At 40.8% G+C, this 20175-nt stretch overlaps 1 protein-coding gene across 1 annotated transcript in view; it reads right to left on the bottom strand.

The window, feature by feature from the left end:
* The window catches only part of LOC125464755 (protein CASP-like), a 534922-nt gene that overhangs the window by 14648 nt on the left and 500099 nt on the right, over positions 1–20175 (bottom strand). Inside the window, exons 15-18 of the mRNA XM_048557535.2 lie at positions 10887–11023; positions 8138–8201; positions 7028–7140; positions 671–787 (exon numbers count right to left, since the gene is read on the bottom strand). Of these exons, the coding sequence (XP_048413492.1) occupies positions 671–787; positions 7028–7140; positions 8138–8201; positions 10887–11023 (431 nt within the window). The remainder of the gene's footprint in view (positions 1–670; positions 788–7027; positions 7141–8137; positions 8202–10886; positions 11024–20175) is intronic.

Here is a 20175-nt window from a genome sequence, read left to right as displayed (position 1 = left end):
GATAGTGTGTGCATTGAACACTGAAATTCCACAAGACTGACTGTAACGGAATTACACACATATTTAAATTGAGAGAGAGATTTGGATTTATACGATTTGCCTCTCATGATCTAAAGTTGTTCCAACCTATTAAACCAGTGACTGCATTTCAAAAGTATTTACAGTAGAAATGTTGTAATGCAAGTAAATGAACAGAGGTACCATAGCGTCAGTACTAAACCAGAAATGCAAAAGGATGAGAGTTCAAATTAACCATTGTAAATTGGGAAATTAAATCAATAAATCTGGTAATTTATGGGCTAGGATCAGAAAATAAACACTACTTCTTTATGATATTTACAGAATAATGGGCACAGTTTCCTGGAATTCTGAAAAACCCTAGTATGCCACTTACTAAAAATAGATTTTTTCCAGTCTCTGTAATTAAATGGGCTGTGGTCAATAAACACCCATAGTGTTGTAAAACAGGCTCATAATGAGCATGTGTGTAAATAAATGTTTTGGGGCCTGGTTAACAGTGAAGGTAAGCTATGAAAGAATATTTCCTCATTTACAATGTAACTTCAGCACTTAATCTGGATTAGCCTTACTTGTTTTACAGTTAGTCGGTTGATGTAAAAGCAGGCTAACCTATTATAAGTTTCTATCATGTTTTGAAGATTACACTCACTCTGCCAGGGTAGCTCTGCAGGAATTTGATTTTTTCATACAGTTTGATATTGTCAGCACGCAGGTTGTCCAACTCGTTCTGAAGTGCATGCAAAGTCTGCTGCATCATTCGGTTATCCTGGAATATAAAAGGTAACGTTCGATGAGAATACCCTAGCAAACCGCAGTTCAAGCTCAGCACAACACTGGAAGCCTTTGCAACTGTACATGTATTATGAGACCCAGGCAGGGGAAACATAAAGGAATTATTGTGCACATCAGTGGGCAACATATAGCTCTAACCAAAACTTGAAGTAGATTTCTTTAACATCTTCATTCAGAAAATAACTGTCCAGAGTTTAAACTTCTGTTTTTAGTATTGCTTCCTCATCATCAAGGCACCAGAAGTTTGAGAATAATAAAGTGTGAAGCTGGATGAACACAGCAGGCCAAGCAGCATCTCAGGAGCACAAAAGCTGACGTTTCGGGCCTAGACCCTTCATCAGAGAGGGGGATGGGGTGAGGGTTCTGGAATAAATAGGGAGAGAGGGGGAGGCGGACCGAAGATGGAGAGAAAAGAAGATAGGTGGACAGGAGAGTATAGGTGGGGAGGTAGGGAGGGGATAGGTCAGTCCAGGGAAGACGGACAGGTCAAGGAGGTGGGATGAGGTTAGTAGGTAGGAAATGGAGGTGCGGCTTGGGGTGGGAGGAAGCGATGGGTGACAGGAAGGAACAGGTTAGGGAGGCAGAGACAGGCTGGGCTGGTTTTGGGATGCAATGGGGGGAGGGGAAGAGCTGGGCTGGTTGTGTGGTGCAGTGGGGGAGGGGACAAACTGGGCTGGTTTTGGGATGTGTTCGGGGAAGGGGAGATTTAGAAGCTGGTGAAGTCCACATTGATACCATTGGGCTGCAGGGTTCCCAAGCGGAATATGAGTTGCTGTTCCTGCAACCTTCCGGTGGCATTATTGTAGCACTGCAGGAGGCCCATGTTGGACATGTCATCTAAAGAATGGGAGGGGGAGTTGAAATGGTTCGCGACTGGGAGGTGCAGTCCCAGTCGCGAACCATTTCAACTCCCCCTCCCATTCTTTAGATGACATGTCCATCTTGGGTCTCCTGCAGTGCCACAAGGATGCCACCCGAAGGTTGCAGAAACAGCAACTCATATTCCGCTTGGGAACCCTGCAGCCCAATGGTATCAATGAGTACTTCACCAGCTTCAAAATCTCCCCTTCCCCCACTGCATCCCAAAACCAGCCCAGTTTGTCCCCTCCCCCCACTGCACCACACAACCAGCCCAGCTCTTCCCCTCCACCCTGCATCCCAAAACCAGCCCAGCCTGCCTCTGCCTCTCTAACCTGTTCCTTCCTCTCACCCATTCCTTCCTCCCACCCCAAGCCGCACCTCCATTTCCTACCTACTAACCTCATCCCACCTCCTTGACCTGTCCGTTTTCCCTGGACTGACCTATCCCCTCCCTACCTCCCCACCTATACTCTCCTGTCCATCTATCTTCTTTTCTCTCCATCTTCGGTCCGCCTCCCCCCTCTCCCTATTTATTCCAGAACCCTCACCTCACCCTCCTCTCTGATGAAGGGTCTAGGCCCGAAACGTCAGCTTTTGTGCTCCTGAGATGCTGCTTGGCCTGCTGTGTTCATCCAGCCTCACATTTTATTATCTTGGATTCTCCAGCATCTGCAGTTCCCACTATCACCAGAAGTTTGAGGTTGTCTCAGGTCCAAAAATAAGGCCCCAACTGGATGCACAATAAATTGCATTTTAGAGTTATCTTACAAATTTCTGGAAATATTTGCATTGAAAAAATACAACGCTTGCTGGAAAGAAAACACCTGTCAGGACTTTAGAACAAACTAAATTGTTTTACAGCCAGTGGAGGACTTTTCAAGTTGTAATGTTGGGAAAACTTGGTCAATTTGCACACAGCAGGATCTGACAAACAGCACTGACATTAATTACTAGATCATGCGTTTTTGATAATTTTGCTTCAGTAATAAACATTGGTAAGGATAAGGGGATACACCCTTTGCTCTCCAAATAATTCAAAGAGGTTTCTTTATATTTCCACTTTCAAGGACAAAGGAATCCAAGTTTAACGTTCTACCTGAAAGAGGGCACTCTGACAGCACAGCAACGCCCAGTATGCTTGTAAAATTGTCAGCTTGGATCACTGGAATGGGAATTTTTAAAATTAATTCATGGGATGAGGATGTTGCTAGCTAGGCCTGCATTTATTGATTATCACTAATGTCCCAAAGGGCAGTTAAGAGTCAACCACATTACTGCGAGCATGGAGTCACATGTAGACCTGACCAGGTAAGAATGGCCGTTTCGTTCTCTAAAGGATATTACTGGACTAGATAGGTTTTTCCGACAATTGACAATGGATTCCTTAATTCCAGATGTTTTACTGAATTAAAGTTCCATTATCTGCTATGGCGGGATTCGAACCTGGATCCCTAGAACATTACCCAGGTCTCTAGATTAACAGTGCAGTGATAATACCACCAGGCCAAACGACTTTTTTGGCTCAGAGGTGAGATGCTATAAGGAGCTGGCATGTTGCTTTTACCATGCCCCTCTTTTTTGTTAAATGATTCTCTCTTCTACTGATTACTTCTCTTTGTGATACAATCCATCATATGGGGCGCCAAATAGACATTCTGAGGTCTGGTAAAAATTGCCGAAAGTATTAGGAAGGATGCATACTGGGCAGAATAATTATTGCATTTAAAATCTGAGTACCAAGTAAAACATTTAAAAGTTAGGAAGAAGGCACAGTCAGGTGGGACTGATAGTGTGTTCATCATGTGTTTGTTACTGTAGGATTCCCAAGATCACCAAGAATCTTTGCAACTTCATTGGACAAACTAAACCTCAATGTACATTGCACAATTTCACTGTCTGCAGACAGTAGTAAAACTAGAAGTCTTGTTAATTGCAAGAAGAATGCAGAACTTCATGAGTACACAGGTATGTTTGTGGAACAGATGAACAGGCGGCAGATGTTGCTCAATGCAAAGAAGTGTGAAGTGATTCATTTTGGTAGCAAAACATGGAGACAATACAAAGGTGGTAAGTTTAGATGTCCTCTAGACCAGGAGGTCTGGTTTCAAGTTCCACCTGCTCCAGAGCTCAGGCATATCTCTGAACAGGCTGATTAAAATATTTATAATTCTAGACGTGCTGAAGGAGGAGGACCTGGGATTTGTGACGAACTGGCACTATAATTATCACGTAGCTGTGCCACTGACTAGATTCTTGAGTCAGTTTAGTCTACCTCAGATGAATAAAATGGCCTCAAACTTTCACTACCAGTCATGTCATCTTGATGCCAGACTGACTGGGGGTCAGTGCAACATCAAGGGTCGAAGGGCCTGTTCTGTGCTGTATTGTTCTATGTTCTATGACTGTGCTAATCTACTCCTAATGTGAAGAGTCACTGTGAGTCAACAGCAAGTGTAGTTTCTGTCACCGCTAGTTTGTGACGAGTAACTGCAAGAGATTTATGCATTAACAAAAATTTCTACAATTAAACATTGGGAAGACTCTAGCCAACCTACTGACTCCATCCCTCTCTATGGCAACAGTCTGAGATTAAGCCAATTTTTTCACAGCCTCAGTGGTGCATGTGATCCTGAGATGAGTTTCTAATCTCACATTTGTGCGATCTCGAAGAGTCAATGCTACAGAGAATTCTGAAGGGGGAGAACAAACAGACAGAGATGGTGATACATACTGGTATCAAGAACATAGGTAGAATAAAAATAGAGCTCCTAAAAGCAGAATTCATGGAATTAGGAAGCAGATGAAAGAAAAGGACGCAAAAGTTAGTCATATCTTCATTACTTCTAGTGTTGTGTGCAAGTGAGTGTAGGAATAAGAGATTAGTTCAGATGAATGTGTGGCTGCAGACATGGTGCAGGAGGGAATGCTTTAGACTTCTGGAACATTTGGACCATTTTAAGGGACAGTGGAACATATTCAAAGCAGACAGACTGCACTTGAATCAGAATGGAACCAGCATCCTTGCAGAAGGTTTTGCTAGTGCTTCTAGGAAGGGTTTAAATTAACTTGGCAGGGGTTGGGATCCAGCAAGAACATTCCAGAGGGAAAACGAATGGCTTGAATTAGAACAGATAGCAAGTGAATCAGGAAAGCAGAAACATTATCAGCCAGTTAGGGCACAAGGGAGTTTGGCAAGGGTGGATGGTACTTGCTTAACACTTGGAGTCAGAAAAATAAGGCAGATGAGTTGAGGGCACAAATTAAAACATGGAACCATGATGTCATTGCTGTTATGGTTGACAGAGGGGCAGAATGCAGCTCAATATTCCAGGGTATAGTGTCTTCAGGTGAGATGTGGAAGGAGGTAAATGAGGAGGAGATATCACAATTTTGATCAGGGAATCTATTAAAGCAGGAGGGATGATATCATAGACGCCTGCCCCAATGAAGGCATACAGGTAGATTGTAAAAACAAACAGGAACAATCACATTGCTGTGAGTGTGGAGTGTGGAGATTCCCAAGAATCCGAGAGAAATAAGAGAGATGCTCAGGAAAATTTCAGGGAGCTGTAAGACAGAAATACAGAAGACAGGAGCAGGAGGAGACTTTTTTGACCCTTCAAGTCTGCTCTGCCATTCTTCATGATCATGGTTGATGATATCTCGATAGCGTAATCCTGCTTTCTCCCCACAACCTTTGATCCATTCACTCCAAGTGCCATATCTGGTTGCCTCTTGAATACATTCAATGTTTTGGCATTAGCTACTTCCTGTGGTAATGAATTCCATAGGGTCACCATTCTTTGGGTGAAGAAATGTCTCCTCATCTCTGTCCTAATGGTTTACACTGAATCCTCACTGACCCATAGTTCTGACACACCCACCATCAGGAACATCACCCTGCATCAACCCTGTCCAGTCCTGTTAGAATTTTATAAGTCTCTATGAGATTCCCCCTCATTCGTTTGAACTCAAGCAAAAACAATCCCAACCTAATCAGTCTCTCTTCATTCATCAGACCCGCCATCTCCAGAATCAGCCTGGTGAACCCTTACCTTGAGAGCCAGAAGATCCTTCCACAGAAAAGGAGAACAAATTGTACACAGTATTCCAGGTGTAGCCTCACAAAGGCTCTGTATAACTGCAACAACTCGTTCCTGCTCCTGTACTTGAAACCTCTCACAATGAAGGCCAATATACCATTTGCCTTTTTTACCACCTGCTGCACCTGCATGCTTACCTCAGCGACTGCTGCACAAGGACAACCAGGTCCCACTACACACTCACCTCTCCCATTAAAAATGATAGTAGGGAATTTCAACTTCCCCAACAGTAACTGGGTTAGTCATAGTATGAAAGATTTACAGACAGTGGAATTTTTAAAATGCATCCACAACGGCTTTATAAGTCACTATGCAAAAAGTCCTCCAAGAAAGGGAGTGTTTCTGGACTTAATTTTAGATAATGAAGCTGGACAAGTAGTTAAGTATCAGTGGGAGAGCACTTTACGGACATTGATCATAACTCAGTTAGATTCAAGATAGTTATGATAAGAGATAAGGCAAGGCCTGTAATCAAAGTTCTCACATTAGGGGGAAAGCTGACTTTAATATAATCTGATATAAACTGGCTGGAGTGGACTGGGAGCAGATACTTCCAGGTAAATCTGTGTCAGAAAAGTGGGACAGATACAGAAGCAAATATTGAGAATAAAGGAGGCTTCAAACAGCCTGCTCCAATTCCCATCTCTTAGATTCCTATACAATGCTTTGCAGAATTTGAATCCAATCAACACTTGAGTATCATACTTGCAGCTTTCTGAATCAGCAGCTCCCAGGCAAATTAAAATGGTGAAAGTCAGTAATTCAGACCAAAACTGCATGAAGTCTAGACATTCAACAGGCCAATTTTATTAGCATGGTACCAATCTTGTGCTCATTTGCACCGTTTAGCCACGGGTTATTTTTACGAGATCAGATAAGGTTGAGATGAGGCTAAGTTAAAATTTGTAAAATTATGAATGGCTGTATGTTAAGATGGTCACCAAGCATGTGGGAGAAAGACCTTAGGGGAAAAAAAAGCATTGTGTTATGAAATTGCGCAAGTCAGTAATGTTTTCCACAGGAAGAAGCTGGGACAGAAATTATTGCAACTTTTATGGTAAAATTACTGTGGGTTTGGTGTTTGGCTGTGGTATCAAAGAACTGGCATAAACATGATGAATCAAATGGCTTCTTTCAAGCCTGTCAATTCTATGGTCCAGCTGCTTTTTGATACAATATTTCTCACATGTGAAAGATATGAATTACTTTTCAGAAGTTCTACATAGTATGAAGTGTTTTAGCGTACGTACAGATTCCAACTCCTGGTTTCTGGCTCGAAATCTCTCTCTCTGGCTTGAGATGATGGAAAGCAGAGAGTCCATCTGTCCCTGGGGAAGTTCAGAGGTTGGAAAATGGCCAGAACCTTCAACACAGAAACATATTTAGTCTGCATATTTGGAAACATTTGTTAAAAGGTATGCCTTTGCTATATATTAAAGTACCGATTTCTTCAGCACTCCAACCACAGTCAGTGTATTCTGAAAGATTTTCTGCTTACAATCCATCCCAGCCCACAAGCTCATTGGTCATCGACATTTATGCTAGTGGGTAACTGGAAAGCTAAGTATGTCTTCATTACTAACTGGATGACTCCAAACTGTCAGTCAACAGGTTGTCTCTTTCTTGCTTCAAATATTATTATATCAAACAAAAATGTTCACAGAAAACACACATATGATTATCTTTAATACCTCTATGATGTTTTTCTTCTGGGCTGTTTACAATTACGACAGCGAGAGAGTCTTGAGGGCTGCTAAACTTACCACAGCTACACAAAATAGAAGAAACCTAATTCAAGGAGCTCAAACTACCAAGAAATACATATTCAAAGGTGGGAGGTAGGGAGGGACAGAAGGGGAAGGGAGGCACACTTATACATGATCACCTTTCAATGTGTAGCTCCACTGACGGCTTTTCTCACCCTCCACATTCATCTCGTTATCTCTATTCTAACCAGGCCTTTCTTCCATTTGCAAGAAACTACCTCACTAAACTCTCTCATACATCTCTGCCTCTCTCCTTGAAAAGTCTTTGACTGGCCTATATCCATTCAAGGTCACATTCTTTCAACTCTTCTCCGCAAGTGCTTGTCAGCTATTTTTTTTCCATGAAGAGCAATTCAATTAAAAATGTTGCATAAATGCATTATTATTATCATCACAACTAATAAAATATGAAAGAAACACAGTTGAATATTTTTAAGAAGCAACAGTGTATCACATTCAATATTTATATTACTTGATCACAGATCTTTCATTTGTCTTACATTCGTCTTGGTTCAACATTCAGAACTTATCACTGGTTTTCTGAAAACATTAGTATCAAACACGAGATATTTCTGTTTTTTTTTCCATTCTTACCAAAGAGGGCTGTAGCTTCTTTGATGGGTTCTGGAATCTTTTCTATGTTGCTCAGATCTGCTCCCTGATGTCAGTGAAAAATCAGAATTTTCAGTCAGTTCAACAAAAGGACACTGGCTAGACCACAGTTATTAACCCCTGGTCACTATAAAAGGTTAACAGCTTGGATTTAGGGAAATATTCAATAGAGCAATACCAATAGTAAATTCATGACGGAATGCTTATAAACAGGCTTTCCTGCATTGGAACATTCAAGCTAGGGGGTAAAGGCAAGACTTGCAATTTATTTTAGGACTAAAAAATGATAGTGAATTGGACAGTTAGAGATTTAGGGAAAGAATTCCAGAGTTTAACGTCCTGGCAGCTGTAAACATGACTAGCAATGCTGGCGTTGTTGAAACTTCAAGTGAAGGCTGTACCTAATTATTTTTCTTGTGTATTTGATTGTGGACTGAAGTGGGAAAAGGACTGATTTAAAAACAGAGATTGTTGAAGGACTGTTGCACTTTTTAGAACCACATTACTGACATTGAGAAGGTGATGTCCTAATGGTACCTTTGTAAGACTATTCATCCTGAGACCCAGGTAATTTTCTGAGGACCCAGGACTGAATCCTGAATCTTGCCATGGCAAATGGTAGAATTTGATTTCAAAGTCATCTGCTAATTAAGAGTCTAATGATGACCATGAAAGTTGTCAACTGTTGGACAAACCAACCTGGTTCACGAAGTCTAATCTGCTATCCTTTCCTAGTCTGACCTACATGTGATTCCAGGCCTATAGCAACATGGTTGACTTTTAACTGCCCCCTGGGCAATTAGGGGTGGACCTAATACCCTTGCCAGCAACCCCACATTTAGAATGAACTAAGAACAAAAAGAAACTTCTAAGTGTTATTAATATAGCTGTTGGTCCAAATAGTGGGGAAAGCCTAATTACAGATGAGCTGGAGCCAGATGGATATAATATATATATACACATATAAAAATGGAGACTCAGCCACAACAAACAGTTGACTGGTCTTGAACTAATGACCAGTTATATCTTTGAGATAGGCTTACTGCTCGTCAAAGACTGTGATCGGCTTGTAGGTAGAGGAGCATCTTCTGGGTATGAATGTTTGGTCAAGAAGTTGCTATTGTTACGTGGTAAAACACATCTCAAGCCTGAAATAACAAATTTATTTCCTCTCAACGGTTGCTGTGAGCTTTGACTTTTAATTAATAATTCAGAGATTTTTAGTAAGTGTGAACCAGCCACCCTGTGTCTCCTGCAACCTATCAAGAAGCAACATTCTAACCAGCAGGATCATCTTGCAAACCCAGTGGATCAGGGATCAGCAAGGTGTCTTATCAGCTTTTCCTTCCACCTGTAACACTCATATTTTGTTTTGTGATGGTCTACGTGTGTGTGTATATATATAAAGGGGATGTTTTATAAGTGGATTAGAGAATTAACAAGTAGAATTATTGTTTGATTGTTCATAATGTTTTTATTCATTCATGTGGTGTAGGCACTGCTGGCTGGGCCACAATTTCATTATCTATCTCTAATTGCCCTGAAGGCAATCAAGAGTGAACACACTGCTGAGAGTCTGAAGCCAGACCAGATAAAGATGGCAGTTACCCCCTAAAGGACAGTAGAGAACCAAATAGATTTTTCAGACAATCCACAATGGTTTCATGGCCATCATTAAACTCTTAATTCCAGCATTTTGAATTTCACCATCTGTCGTGGCAGAGTTCAAACCTGTGATCCCAGAACGTTATCTGGATCTCTGGATTGATAGTCTAGCAATTATGCGCTCATTTATAAATATATTGATTTGATTTCCAGTGTATTACCCCAGTGAAGAAGAATTAGAGGAGTTCAGGTATCTCAGGGCGTGGGCTTGGATGAGATTATCGCAATAAGGACGGGCAAGTTGGTTAAAGGATTTCAAACAACAATTTTAAAATTAACAGTTTGCTTATCTGGGAGCCACTGTAGGTTGGTGCTGATGTGTGAATAGTATGAGTTAGGACAACTTTATCCAGCTTTGAGTTTAATTCAGATAAATGTTGGCAGTTGGCCAGGAGTATGCCAGGGTAGTCAAATCTCAGGGCAACAATGCCATGGGTGAGGGCTTCAGCAGCAAATGAGTTAAGGAAGGGGCTCAACAGCCAATGTTTTGGACTTTAAAAATGTAGTGTCAGCAATGCTGAGCAACGAGTGGATGTGTGGTCAGAGCTCATCTCAGAGTTACACAGGATACTGAGACCTGAATAGCCTCAGACAGTAACCATGGCACAGGGAGGAGGTGGCAGGATGGAGTGGGGGTTTTGTCAGGCACTGAAGACAATGGCTTTGGTATTTCCGATACTTGAATTAATCTAATACTGGATGTTGGACATGCAGAATGATAATTTAGCAGTACTGGCTGTGGTGAGGAAATCCTTGTCGTCATTAGTGAGTGAGTGGTATTCCATCACACTCCTCATTAGTGGCCTTGTGGAGTTTTAGGAGTCAGGAGGTGAATTACAAGCTGTGGAATATCTAGCCTCTGACTTGCTCTTTTGGTCACAGTATTCACATGATTCATTTATTTATGTTTATGGATGATGATGGTCTCCAGAATGTTGCAAAGTTCATTGATGGTAATGTTGTTGAATGTCAAAGGAAGGTAGTTGTGTTGGAGATGATCACTGTCTGGCATTTGTGGGCTATGGTGTCATCAATACCCAACCCATACCCATGGCAAAGTTTGTACCTCAGTATCAGGGCGTTGCAGGGAGGACATTGATTGGATAGTGCTGAGGTCTTGTTCCAGCTTTATGATCAGCTCCTTCTGTCCTGTTGTGGTTTTTACAGCCTCAGTGAACTGCATCTGTAACTCAGCATAGCGAGCTGCAGCAATACAAATCGTTAACATGAATCATAATGGAAATCTGAAACAAACATTAAAAGGCTCTCAACATCTAATAGTTACAGAGTTAGCATTTAAAGAGAAGAGTAAGGTTATTTCATGTGGTTTGATTAGCATATGGAAAGACTCAGAATGGAAAGAAAACATTAAGAGGGTAACACAAGCACAAAAAATTACAACTGATAAGAAAATAAAGAACAGGATGAAGATGAAATCACATAAGAATAAATAGTCACTGGCAACAGGAACACAAGGTGGCATGTTGGTATGGTGGGCTAAGTTAAAGGAGTTATTTAGTTCAAGATGGATGATGAAAAGAGTAGAAAGTACAAAGGCAGATTGAGGGATGAACCAACTGCATCATTAACTGGACACTTAAAAAGGACATATGTGAATCATAAAGATGTGCTTGGAGTACTACTGGAAATGAAGAACCGTGCCAGAAGCCAGGACAATGTGAAATGTAGTGCCTTTATTAAAAGAAAGAAGGAACTGTAGGAGACTCTGAGATAACAAGTTGTAGAACTGGATGAACACAGCACGCCAAGCAGCATCAGCGGAGCAGGAAAACTGACATTTCGGGCCTAGAACTGAGACTCTGCAGGTTAACTGCAGGCCAGTTAATCTCACAGTAGTTTTAGGAATATTACATTTCTACACTTCTTCAGTTCTGTTACAATGTCGCTGAACTGAAACATTAATTGTGTTTCTCATCGCAGATCCTGCCTGATCTGATGAGCTTTTCTAATAGTGTTTTTATTTCAGCCATGTACAGAATTTTGTCTTAGTATAAGGAACAATTTTTGAATCAAACACATTGACAACTTGGAGAGATTTAAATAAATTGGAAAGAATAATCAGATGGGTGGTCATGCCAGAAAACTGAGTATTTTGATAAAGTGATAAAAGATGAAAATATGACAAGTTGACATGATCAACTTGAATTTGAGCAGGATTATTGAGAAGATACCAAACCTAATACTTAATCAGCTGTCATGCTACTGACTTCAATGTACTGAGATGGTCTGACAGGGTCTATGTGAATGGGAAGTATTCTGTATGGGGAGGTAATGAAGAGGATGATCTTGCAAGGCACGGTGTTCACACTAATATTCATCAACACTATCATTTCAAACTTTGCAGAGAGCAAAATAGGAGGAATATTTAAACAAGCTAACTGTTGGGAATTTGGGCATGGTGTTGGAAAATACAGTCTAATATTTAATGCTTCAGAGATCACAAAATTAATAGAAGTTACAGACATATCAGGAACAGGACATTTTATCTAACAGTAGTGAAAAAATTAATGGAATATTGGGTTACAGTGGATGAGGATGGAGGGCAGGCACGAAGTATTGCGTAGCCTACACAGAAAGTGGTGGAAGCTGATTTTATAATTACTTTAGGATGAGTAATTTCAATGGTTATGGAAAAAGAAAAGTGTACGTTCCCACTAAACATGACTGCTGTCAATGAAGTACAAAAGTTTGTATTGCCTCCTTTTATGGTATAACCGCCGATCTCTCCACGATAAGAGTGTCCATCAGGCCAATTTTATGTATGGCTTTGAAATTCACAGAGAGGATGGATTCAAGTTGGAACAAGGATGAATCGGTATTACATGAAAAGGTCTGTAGAATAAAACATATTCTAAGATTTGGCACAACTTATAATAAAGAAAATTGAAGGGACAATTATAACATTCAAGGAGGCAAATCAGTCAAGGCTTTTCTAGACTGGTAAAAGATGGCAGATTGGGAGAATGAGTTTAAGATGAGAAGACAAATATTTAAGTAGGAATCAACAATACATATCTTTGCTAGGAAATTGAATAGCTACTGGAACAATCTGTAGACTAAATTAGTTTAAATCTTTTTCAGGTATATGCTTTTCAGGAAATGCACACTACTAGGATAGCAGGAAGGTAGCACAGACAGACCTACAGTTCCTTACACCCTGAGATTTCTACACTGATATTCCATTCCTTTGAGGTGCTGACTGACTTCCTGTACATTTCTGCGTTTTTTTCCCCATAACAGTAATTATTAAGTTTCATGTTTAAGTTAATAAACTGGAAACTGTATCCCTTTTATTTTAATGAGGAGATTAACTTAGTTGCAATGTGTGACCACTTCTGATAATAGAAGCGGTGTAGCATTTATATGCCAATTCATTGTATCCAACAGCGTGTGAACAAATGTCTAGGTACTATCCTGTGATATTCACAACTCAGATAACACGGTATGAAGCTGGATGAACACAGCAGGCCAAGCAGCATCAGAGGAGCAGGAAGGCTTTTTTTGACGTTTCGGGCCTAGACCCTTCTTCAGAAATGGGGGAGAGGAAAGGGGTTCTGAAATAAATAGGGAGAGAGGGGGAGGCGGATAGAAGATGGATAGAGGAGAAGATAGTCGGAGAGGAGACAGACAGGTCAAAGAGGCAGGGATGGAGTCAGTAAAGGTGAGTGTAGATGGGGAGGTAGGAAGGAACACTAACCCTAACCCTAACCCTCTGATGCTGCTTGACCTGCTGTGTTCATCCAGCTCCTGACTTTGTTGTCTCGTATTCTCCAGCATCTGCAGTCCCCATTATCTCTGACTTTCTGACGTCTCATGTTTCTTTGCTCATTCAATTTAAAGAATAAGACAAATATCATTAAAGGTCCCTCAAATTTAATACATCTGAAAAATTGAAACATGCCAAACATGTGTTACTGAAAAAATACATTTGGAAAAGATAGGGCCCACTAAGTTAATATTTCACAAATTGTGGGTTTTGAGAAGAAAAATCAATCTTACCTCTTTCAACAAAAATGGGCAGTGACTTCCATGATTAAAATAACAGCTAATGTTGTGTTTGAATAAACAATAAATTTCCATTCATGTAAACATGCTATAAAACACAACAATTCAGAGGCTTCTTAAACATGGTATACACAGACTGGGTAATAGAACACTCACAGCAGACCTTGTTGGAATACATTTCCAATGCTTATTTTGCTCATGGCCAATTTTGTGCACATTCATCTCTTTTTAACAATAAATATAATAATCATTAATACCATCACTGGTCATTTCTGTAGCCTATTGCCTCAAACGATTATTGTGAAATTCAAGAGAGATTATATTTTCCAAATAGGATTAATGAACTTCTGTCTGTTTTGAGCAAATGAAGCCCTACATCATGAATGGCAACTCAAAAACTTTTAACCACTTTAATAAACATATGAGGGTGCAGGTCTTCATGCCACTCTTCTAAATAACGACTTGAACTAGTTGAAGAAAATAAGTGCATATGCAGACTCGATACAGAACGTAAAGCAGTGTGCAGGTTACGTCACTGGGCAGCAGGGGCTGCACTGCAAGAAGCATCAACCATCTTTATGGGGTACACCATTTCTTGTTTTCAATTCACTGCAGAACAAAACAGAATGAGGCATCAAATACAAGCTAGATTATATTTTCCCACAATTGCACTAAACCCAATTTCTCATTAAGTTATTTTACAGACTCATCTCAACAATTCTTTGTCCTCAAATGGAAGGGAAATCCATTTATTTTAGGCTAGTAACTGCGTTTTCTGTTCTTGATATATCTTCCTCGCGCTTACTGTACTAAAAAGCAGTTTCTGTACCAAGTAATATTTTGCATCTATTACTAGGCAATCCAACTGCAATAGAACAGGGAGAAAAACAGGGAGTGAAGAACAGGAGCAAGGTCCTGAGCTCTGAGGCTGGTAGCTGTTTAGAGACGAGCGTAGCTTCCAGACACTGTCTAAACAATATCCTGCCAAGAAAGTATTTGAAGAATGTCATGTAGAAATTAGACTGACATGAGGGCCGTGTTATATTCTAGTCTTCGTCTGCTTGTATGCTTACAATGAATTCATATAACCCTCAATGGTTAGTACTGCAAATAAAAGTCATCACCCCACACCCACTCGTTCACCAACATTGAGGACTTTAGAACAGTATCCACACAAATTATTTTTCTGACAGCTAGGAGCTACCTCTCAACTTTCAACTACTGAGGAAAGAAGAGAATCTTGAACTTTAGCAGAAATGCTTCGGTACATGTTGCTTGGTGTAACTAACTTTCATGGACGTTTACATTAAAGATAAAAAGTATAGAATCATAGAATTTTAGACTCTGAATCATTACTAAGGTAGGTATAAAGCAATACTTATTCAGAGAACTGCTGAAAGTTGCTAAGTCACCAAATTAAAAACACACCTGTTTATAAAAAATTGGCATTAATTTTAGAAGCAAAGGGGATAAACAGGTGGGTTAAATCTTAAAATTCTAAGAACTTGAAATTCAAACTGAACACACTTCCTTTGGGTTTAAACAGATGCAGGACAGGAGATGGACGATCAATCCACTCCAGGGACTCAGTTTGCAATTTAGTATTTTAATGAGGCTGGCTTCCAATTATTTGGGCTGCTTTGCACATTTAATTCTGCCAGGAAACACAGCAACTGAACATAAGAGGAATGATTTGGGGAGAAGGTAAGTATCTTCACAGAACAGCTCAAGAGTTAGGGGCAGCTGGAAGGTTTCTCCTGCACACATTTCAAAGATACTGACAAGTCTCGGGACTGACCCTATCTGCCGTTGTGACTTGATGCTGAGTCCTCCCTACCTGAACAAAAGCCAACTCTGATAATCAAGCTGACTTGCAAGGGGGGAACCTGCGAAGTACAAAAAGATGCCTCTAAAGAGTTAAAACCCACTGTGTGCAGAGAAACTTGGCCTTCTAGACATGCCATCAAAAATTGTGCTCCCTTCACCTGATAAGGTGACGGTCAGGGTGACTAAATTCTGTGAATGCGGTGTTTCATGGAAGAAGTAAAGACGTGGTTTAAAAAATACCTTTCATGCTTCAGGGTGTTCCTAAGGGGTTTATAGGCAATTATATAACTTCTGAAGTGTCATTACCATTGTAATATAGGTAATGCAGCTGACAATTTCGTACATTCATCTCCCACAGATGCTACTGAAATAATTGACTCAATCCTCTATTTCAGTAATGCTAATTGAGGAATAAATATTGCCAAGTTCACCACTGAGGTCCCTGCTTTTATTCAAAGAAAGTCCACCTGGAAAAGGAGATGGGGCTTTTATTTTAGCAACCCATCCAACAATCCAACACATCTTCAGTATTGCACAGAAAGGAATGTTAGCCTAAATTATGGGAACATCTCACAGAAGTGAGCATCAACAAATTCCAACTCAGAAGTTACAGTCTTATCAACTGAGACATAGCTGACCTCCAAATAATGTTTCAGAATTTGTTAGATTGTGGTACTTCATTTCTTATATATCTGGGTTCAATGGGAGTGTGTGACAGTGGCATGTGTCTGTGTGACATGCAAGGGTGCAACTGGAGTGCATGTGTGGGATATGTGCGGGTGTAATGGGAGTGTGTACAATGGGATCATGTTTGCTATGGAATGTGTGTACGGGGGTGAAATGGACTGGGTGTGTGTGGGTACAATGGGATGCTGTATATGTCAGGAGTAATATAAGTGTAAGTATGTCAGGTACAATGGCAGTGTATTTGTGTGTCAGGTACAATGTGATCACAGTGGGTGGGAGTGAGTGCAATAAAAGTGTGTCTCTCTCAGGTGCAATGGGACCGTGCATTGTTGGGTACAATGGGAGTGTGCGTGCACTACGGGAGAGTACTCGGAGTGTACGTGTGTTAGGGGCGATGGGAGTGTGTGCGCTTAGCTTCAGTGGGAGTGTGTGTATGTTTTTGTGTGGGTTCAATGGGTGCGAGGACGAGTAATGGGAGCGAGTGCCGATGCAAAGGGAGTATAGGCATAACAGGAGTGAGAGAGATGTGAGAGTGTGCGGGCACGTGGGTGCATGTGTGTGTTTGTTGAGGGCAAGTGGAGCCTGGGTGTTGATAAAAAACAAAATCTATGATAATTTCTCATTACTTAAGCAAAGATTATACGCTGCCATCAGGATGTGTGGGCTAATCTCAGAATAGTACTGATCCCCTTAAAGGAATTAGCGAACCACACTCCCCTCAGAATAATCTAGTGGGGGAGAAACTTTAAATTGTTAAGTGTTTAAAGATCACGTACGCATTCAATGTATCGTATGTATATTTTAAAAATGCCATACTGTCTAATACTGTTCATTTGTTTGTCAGAGAAAGTACTGTAAGTGAAAAAAGTCAAGGCATAAACATATAACAAAGCATGGTGTCTTGGGTCATTGTCTCATATTAAGAATTAAAATTTCGAGCTTATTTGGAACAAATCAGGTTACTGTTGTCAGTAGATGCCTAAACAGTTTCAAGGGCAGAAACTGTGAACAAAAACAGATTGTAGAATAAAGTAGCACATTGATAATACATGATGTGAACTGACAATCAATGCAGTTCATCACATGGTAAAAGGTAATATTGAAATCTAACACGACTCCAGTGCACCATACAGATGCCTGAGGAACAGACTGCTCGAAAGCTGAGACCTCATACCAAGTTCACGGTCACAGAGCAGTAGCGGGGCCCTACCCTACTACGTGCAACAGACCCTTCAAATCCCAGGCGTGTTATCACTAGCGCTGTGTTCACAAAATCCTGAAAATCCACTGCAGAACAGACATACCAACGTGGGTGTCCTCTCCCAGGCCAATATTGAGGCACCAGTCACACATGACCAGCTGCAATGGGTGAGCCACACTGCATGCCCAATGTAAGACTCCCAAAACAAGTGCCCTAGTTCAAGCTCTGCAATGGTAATTCACTGCTCCAAAAACAAAGGACACCCAGAAAGCCTTCTTAATCAAATGCAACATCACCACTGACATGTGGGATTCATTTGGCTTATTACCCACAAACTGGGAAGAATTATTCACAAAGGCGCCAACCACTTCGAGTGTCACTCGGAGAATGTGAGGCGAAGTGCAAGCAGTGGAAATAGTGCACAGAATCCAGTGTCTCACCCACACCCTCAAACATCACTTGCCCCACCCATGGTGGAGTCTGCAACTCCACAATCAGCCATTGCAGAACACAACCCTCCAGTGGAATGAAAGCAAGTCATCCTCAACCCTGAAGAGCTGCCATAGAGGAGAAAGGGCAAATCTCTATAATAAACATTTATCCTTATATTGTTATGTTTTACAAGTCCGTGACTTTTGGCTTTGAAATGTATTAGATTGCTCTTATGTTCTGAAAAGTGCTTTGTGAATGTGAGTTTCTTCTCCTTGTTGTCTGTAAACTAGGGGATTTGAAAGAAGTGGTACTGCTGTATCACTAATGGACTATGACCAGGAAAGCAGTTGTTTAAATGGCACTGGAATTCACATATGCTATCACCAACTAAAACCAGAATGTTAGGACAGCTCACAAGCATTCACGTCTCACTCATCACTCCTGACTGTGACAATCATTCTGGATGTGAGTTTGCTCGCTGAGCTGGAAGGTTAGTTTTCAGACGTTTCGTCACCATTCTAGGTAACATCATCAGTGAAGCCTCTGACGAAGCGCTGGTGTTATGTCCCGCTTTCTATTTATCTGGTTAGGTTTCCTTGGGTTGGTGATGTCATTTGCAGACAAAGGACGCTTGACAGTCACCTTAAACCGAACAGACTACATTGAGAAAGCGAACGCACTGCTTGCAGATACCGACACTTACTGACAGGTGGTGATAGACCCGACCCCACAACTAGAGAATCGAATCACAGCCTTACTCAAAAAACTTCAAAAATCTGGAGAATTAAACAAGAGACTTCCAAAAAATGAAACCAGATGGATCCAACACACCACGCTTCTATGGACTACCAAAAATTCACAAACCAGAAGCCCCCCTCAGGCCCACAGTGTCGCTGCCTGGAACACCAACCTACAGATTAGCCAAGGAACTACACCAAATACTAAAACACCTAGTAGAAGACTCCCACCACTCCATTCGCTCCACCCAAGAATTCCTGAGCACCAAAGACACCAAGATAAAAGAGGATGAAATAATGGTCTCCTTTGACGTAACAGGAAATGACATCACCAACCCAAGGAAACCTAACCAGATAAATAGAAAGCGGGACATAACACCAGCGCTTCGTCGGAGGCTCACTGATGATGTTACCTAGAATGGTGACGAAACGTCTGAAAACTAACCTTCCAGCTCAGCGAACAAACTCACATCCAGAACCTCAACCTGAGCTACAAATCTTCTCAAAACTCTCTGTGACAATCATTACATGAAAATTTATAAGGGGTACATTATTGCCTGAATGAGTGCTTTAATACTATCTTGTACATCATCAAAAGGCTACATTCTTAATGTCCGCAAAAATAGGCCATATGTGGTTTGCCACACTCTGTTGGGTTCAATGTAAAATGCAACATCAAATTTTACGCACCATAAGTATTAAAAGTCTCCTGCCTATCACTGACTGTACAATAGTTTGTGCACTCCAATACAGGACATCAGATTAACTAATGCAAGAGATACATCGAGGGTTTCTAGGGAATATTGTAAAAGACAGACAATATTGACGTAAAGCATGTGTGGTAGAGAGCATTGTGGCTTCAATTTCTGGAGGATGCATTGTGGAAAACAGGGTTTTAAATCCCAGAGTCAAGTAGTTAAACAAAATACAAAAAAGTTCAGCTCAATCTCTGAATGATCTTCATTCAATGTACAATTTGAATTCACATTTGATATATACCACTACATTGCATTGAGACTGTTTGAAACTAATGATTTGGTCATTTTACAAGTTTGCTGGGGAGCTAGATTTCTATTCTGAAGCCCTTCTTGTAGAGTGTAGAATAATAAAGAACAGTGGAAAACTGGACAATCTGTAGCAAAATCAAGCCTCACTCCACAGGTGAAAGATATTAAATCTGGACAAAACTAAATGCAAATCTAGAAACAGTACTGCAAATTCTATCGCTGGAATAGAGACTAAAGCAAATGAGCTAATGAAGTTTAACATTCAACAGACTGAATGTTTAAAAAGGATTCATAATATCTAATATGAAAAATATATGTTATATATTCTAGTAGGTTTTGTTTCTTAAGGGTCCCAATCCAGAACGTCTGCTTTCCTGCTCCTCTGATGCTGCCTGGCCTGCTGTGTTCTGCCAGCTTCACACTGACTCTAGCATCAAC

Source organism: Stegostoma tigrinum, chromosome 27 (assembly GCF_030684315.1).
Source record: "Stegostoma tigrinum isolate sSteTig4 chromosome 27, sSteTig4.hap1, whole genome shotgun sequence".
In the NCBI taxonomy this organism is placed as follows: domain Eukaryota; kingdom Metazoa; phylum Chordata; class Chondrichthyes; order Orectolobiformes; family Stegostomatidae; genus Stegostoma; species Stegostoma tigrinum.
This window is presented reverse-complemented; position numbering and strand designations above follow the sequence as displayed.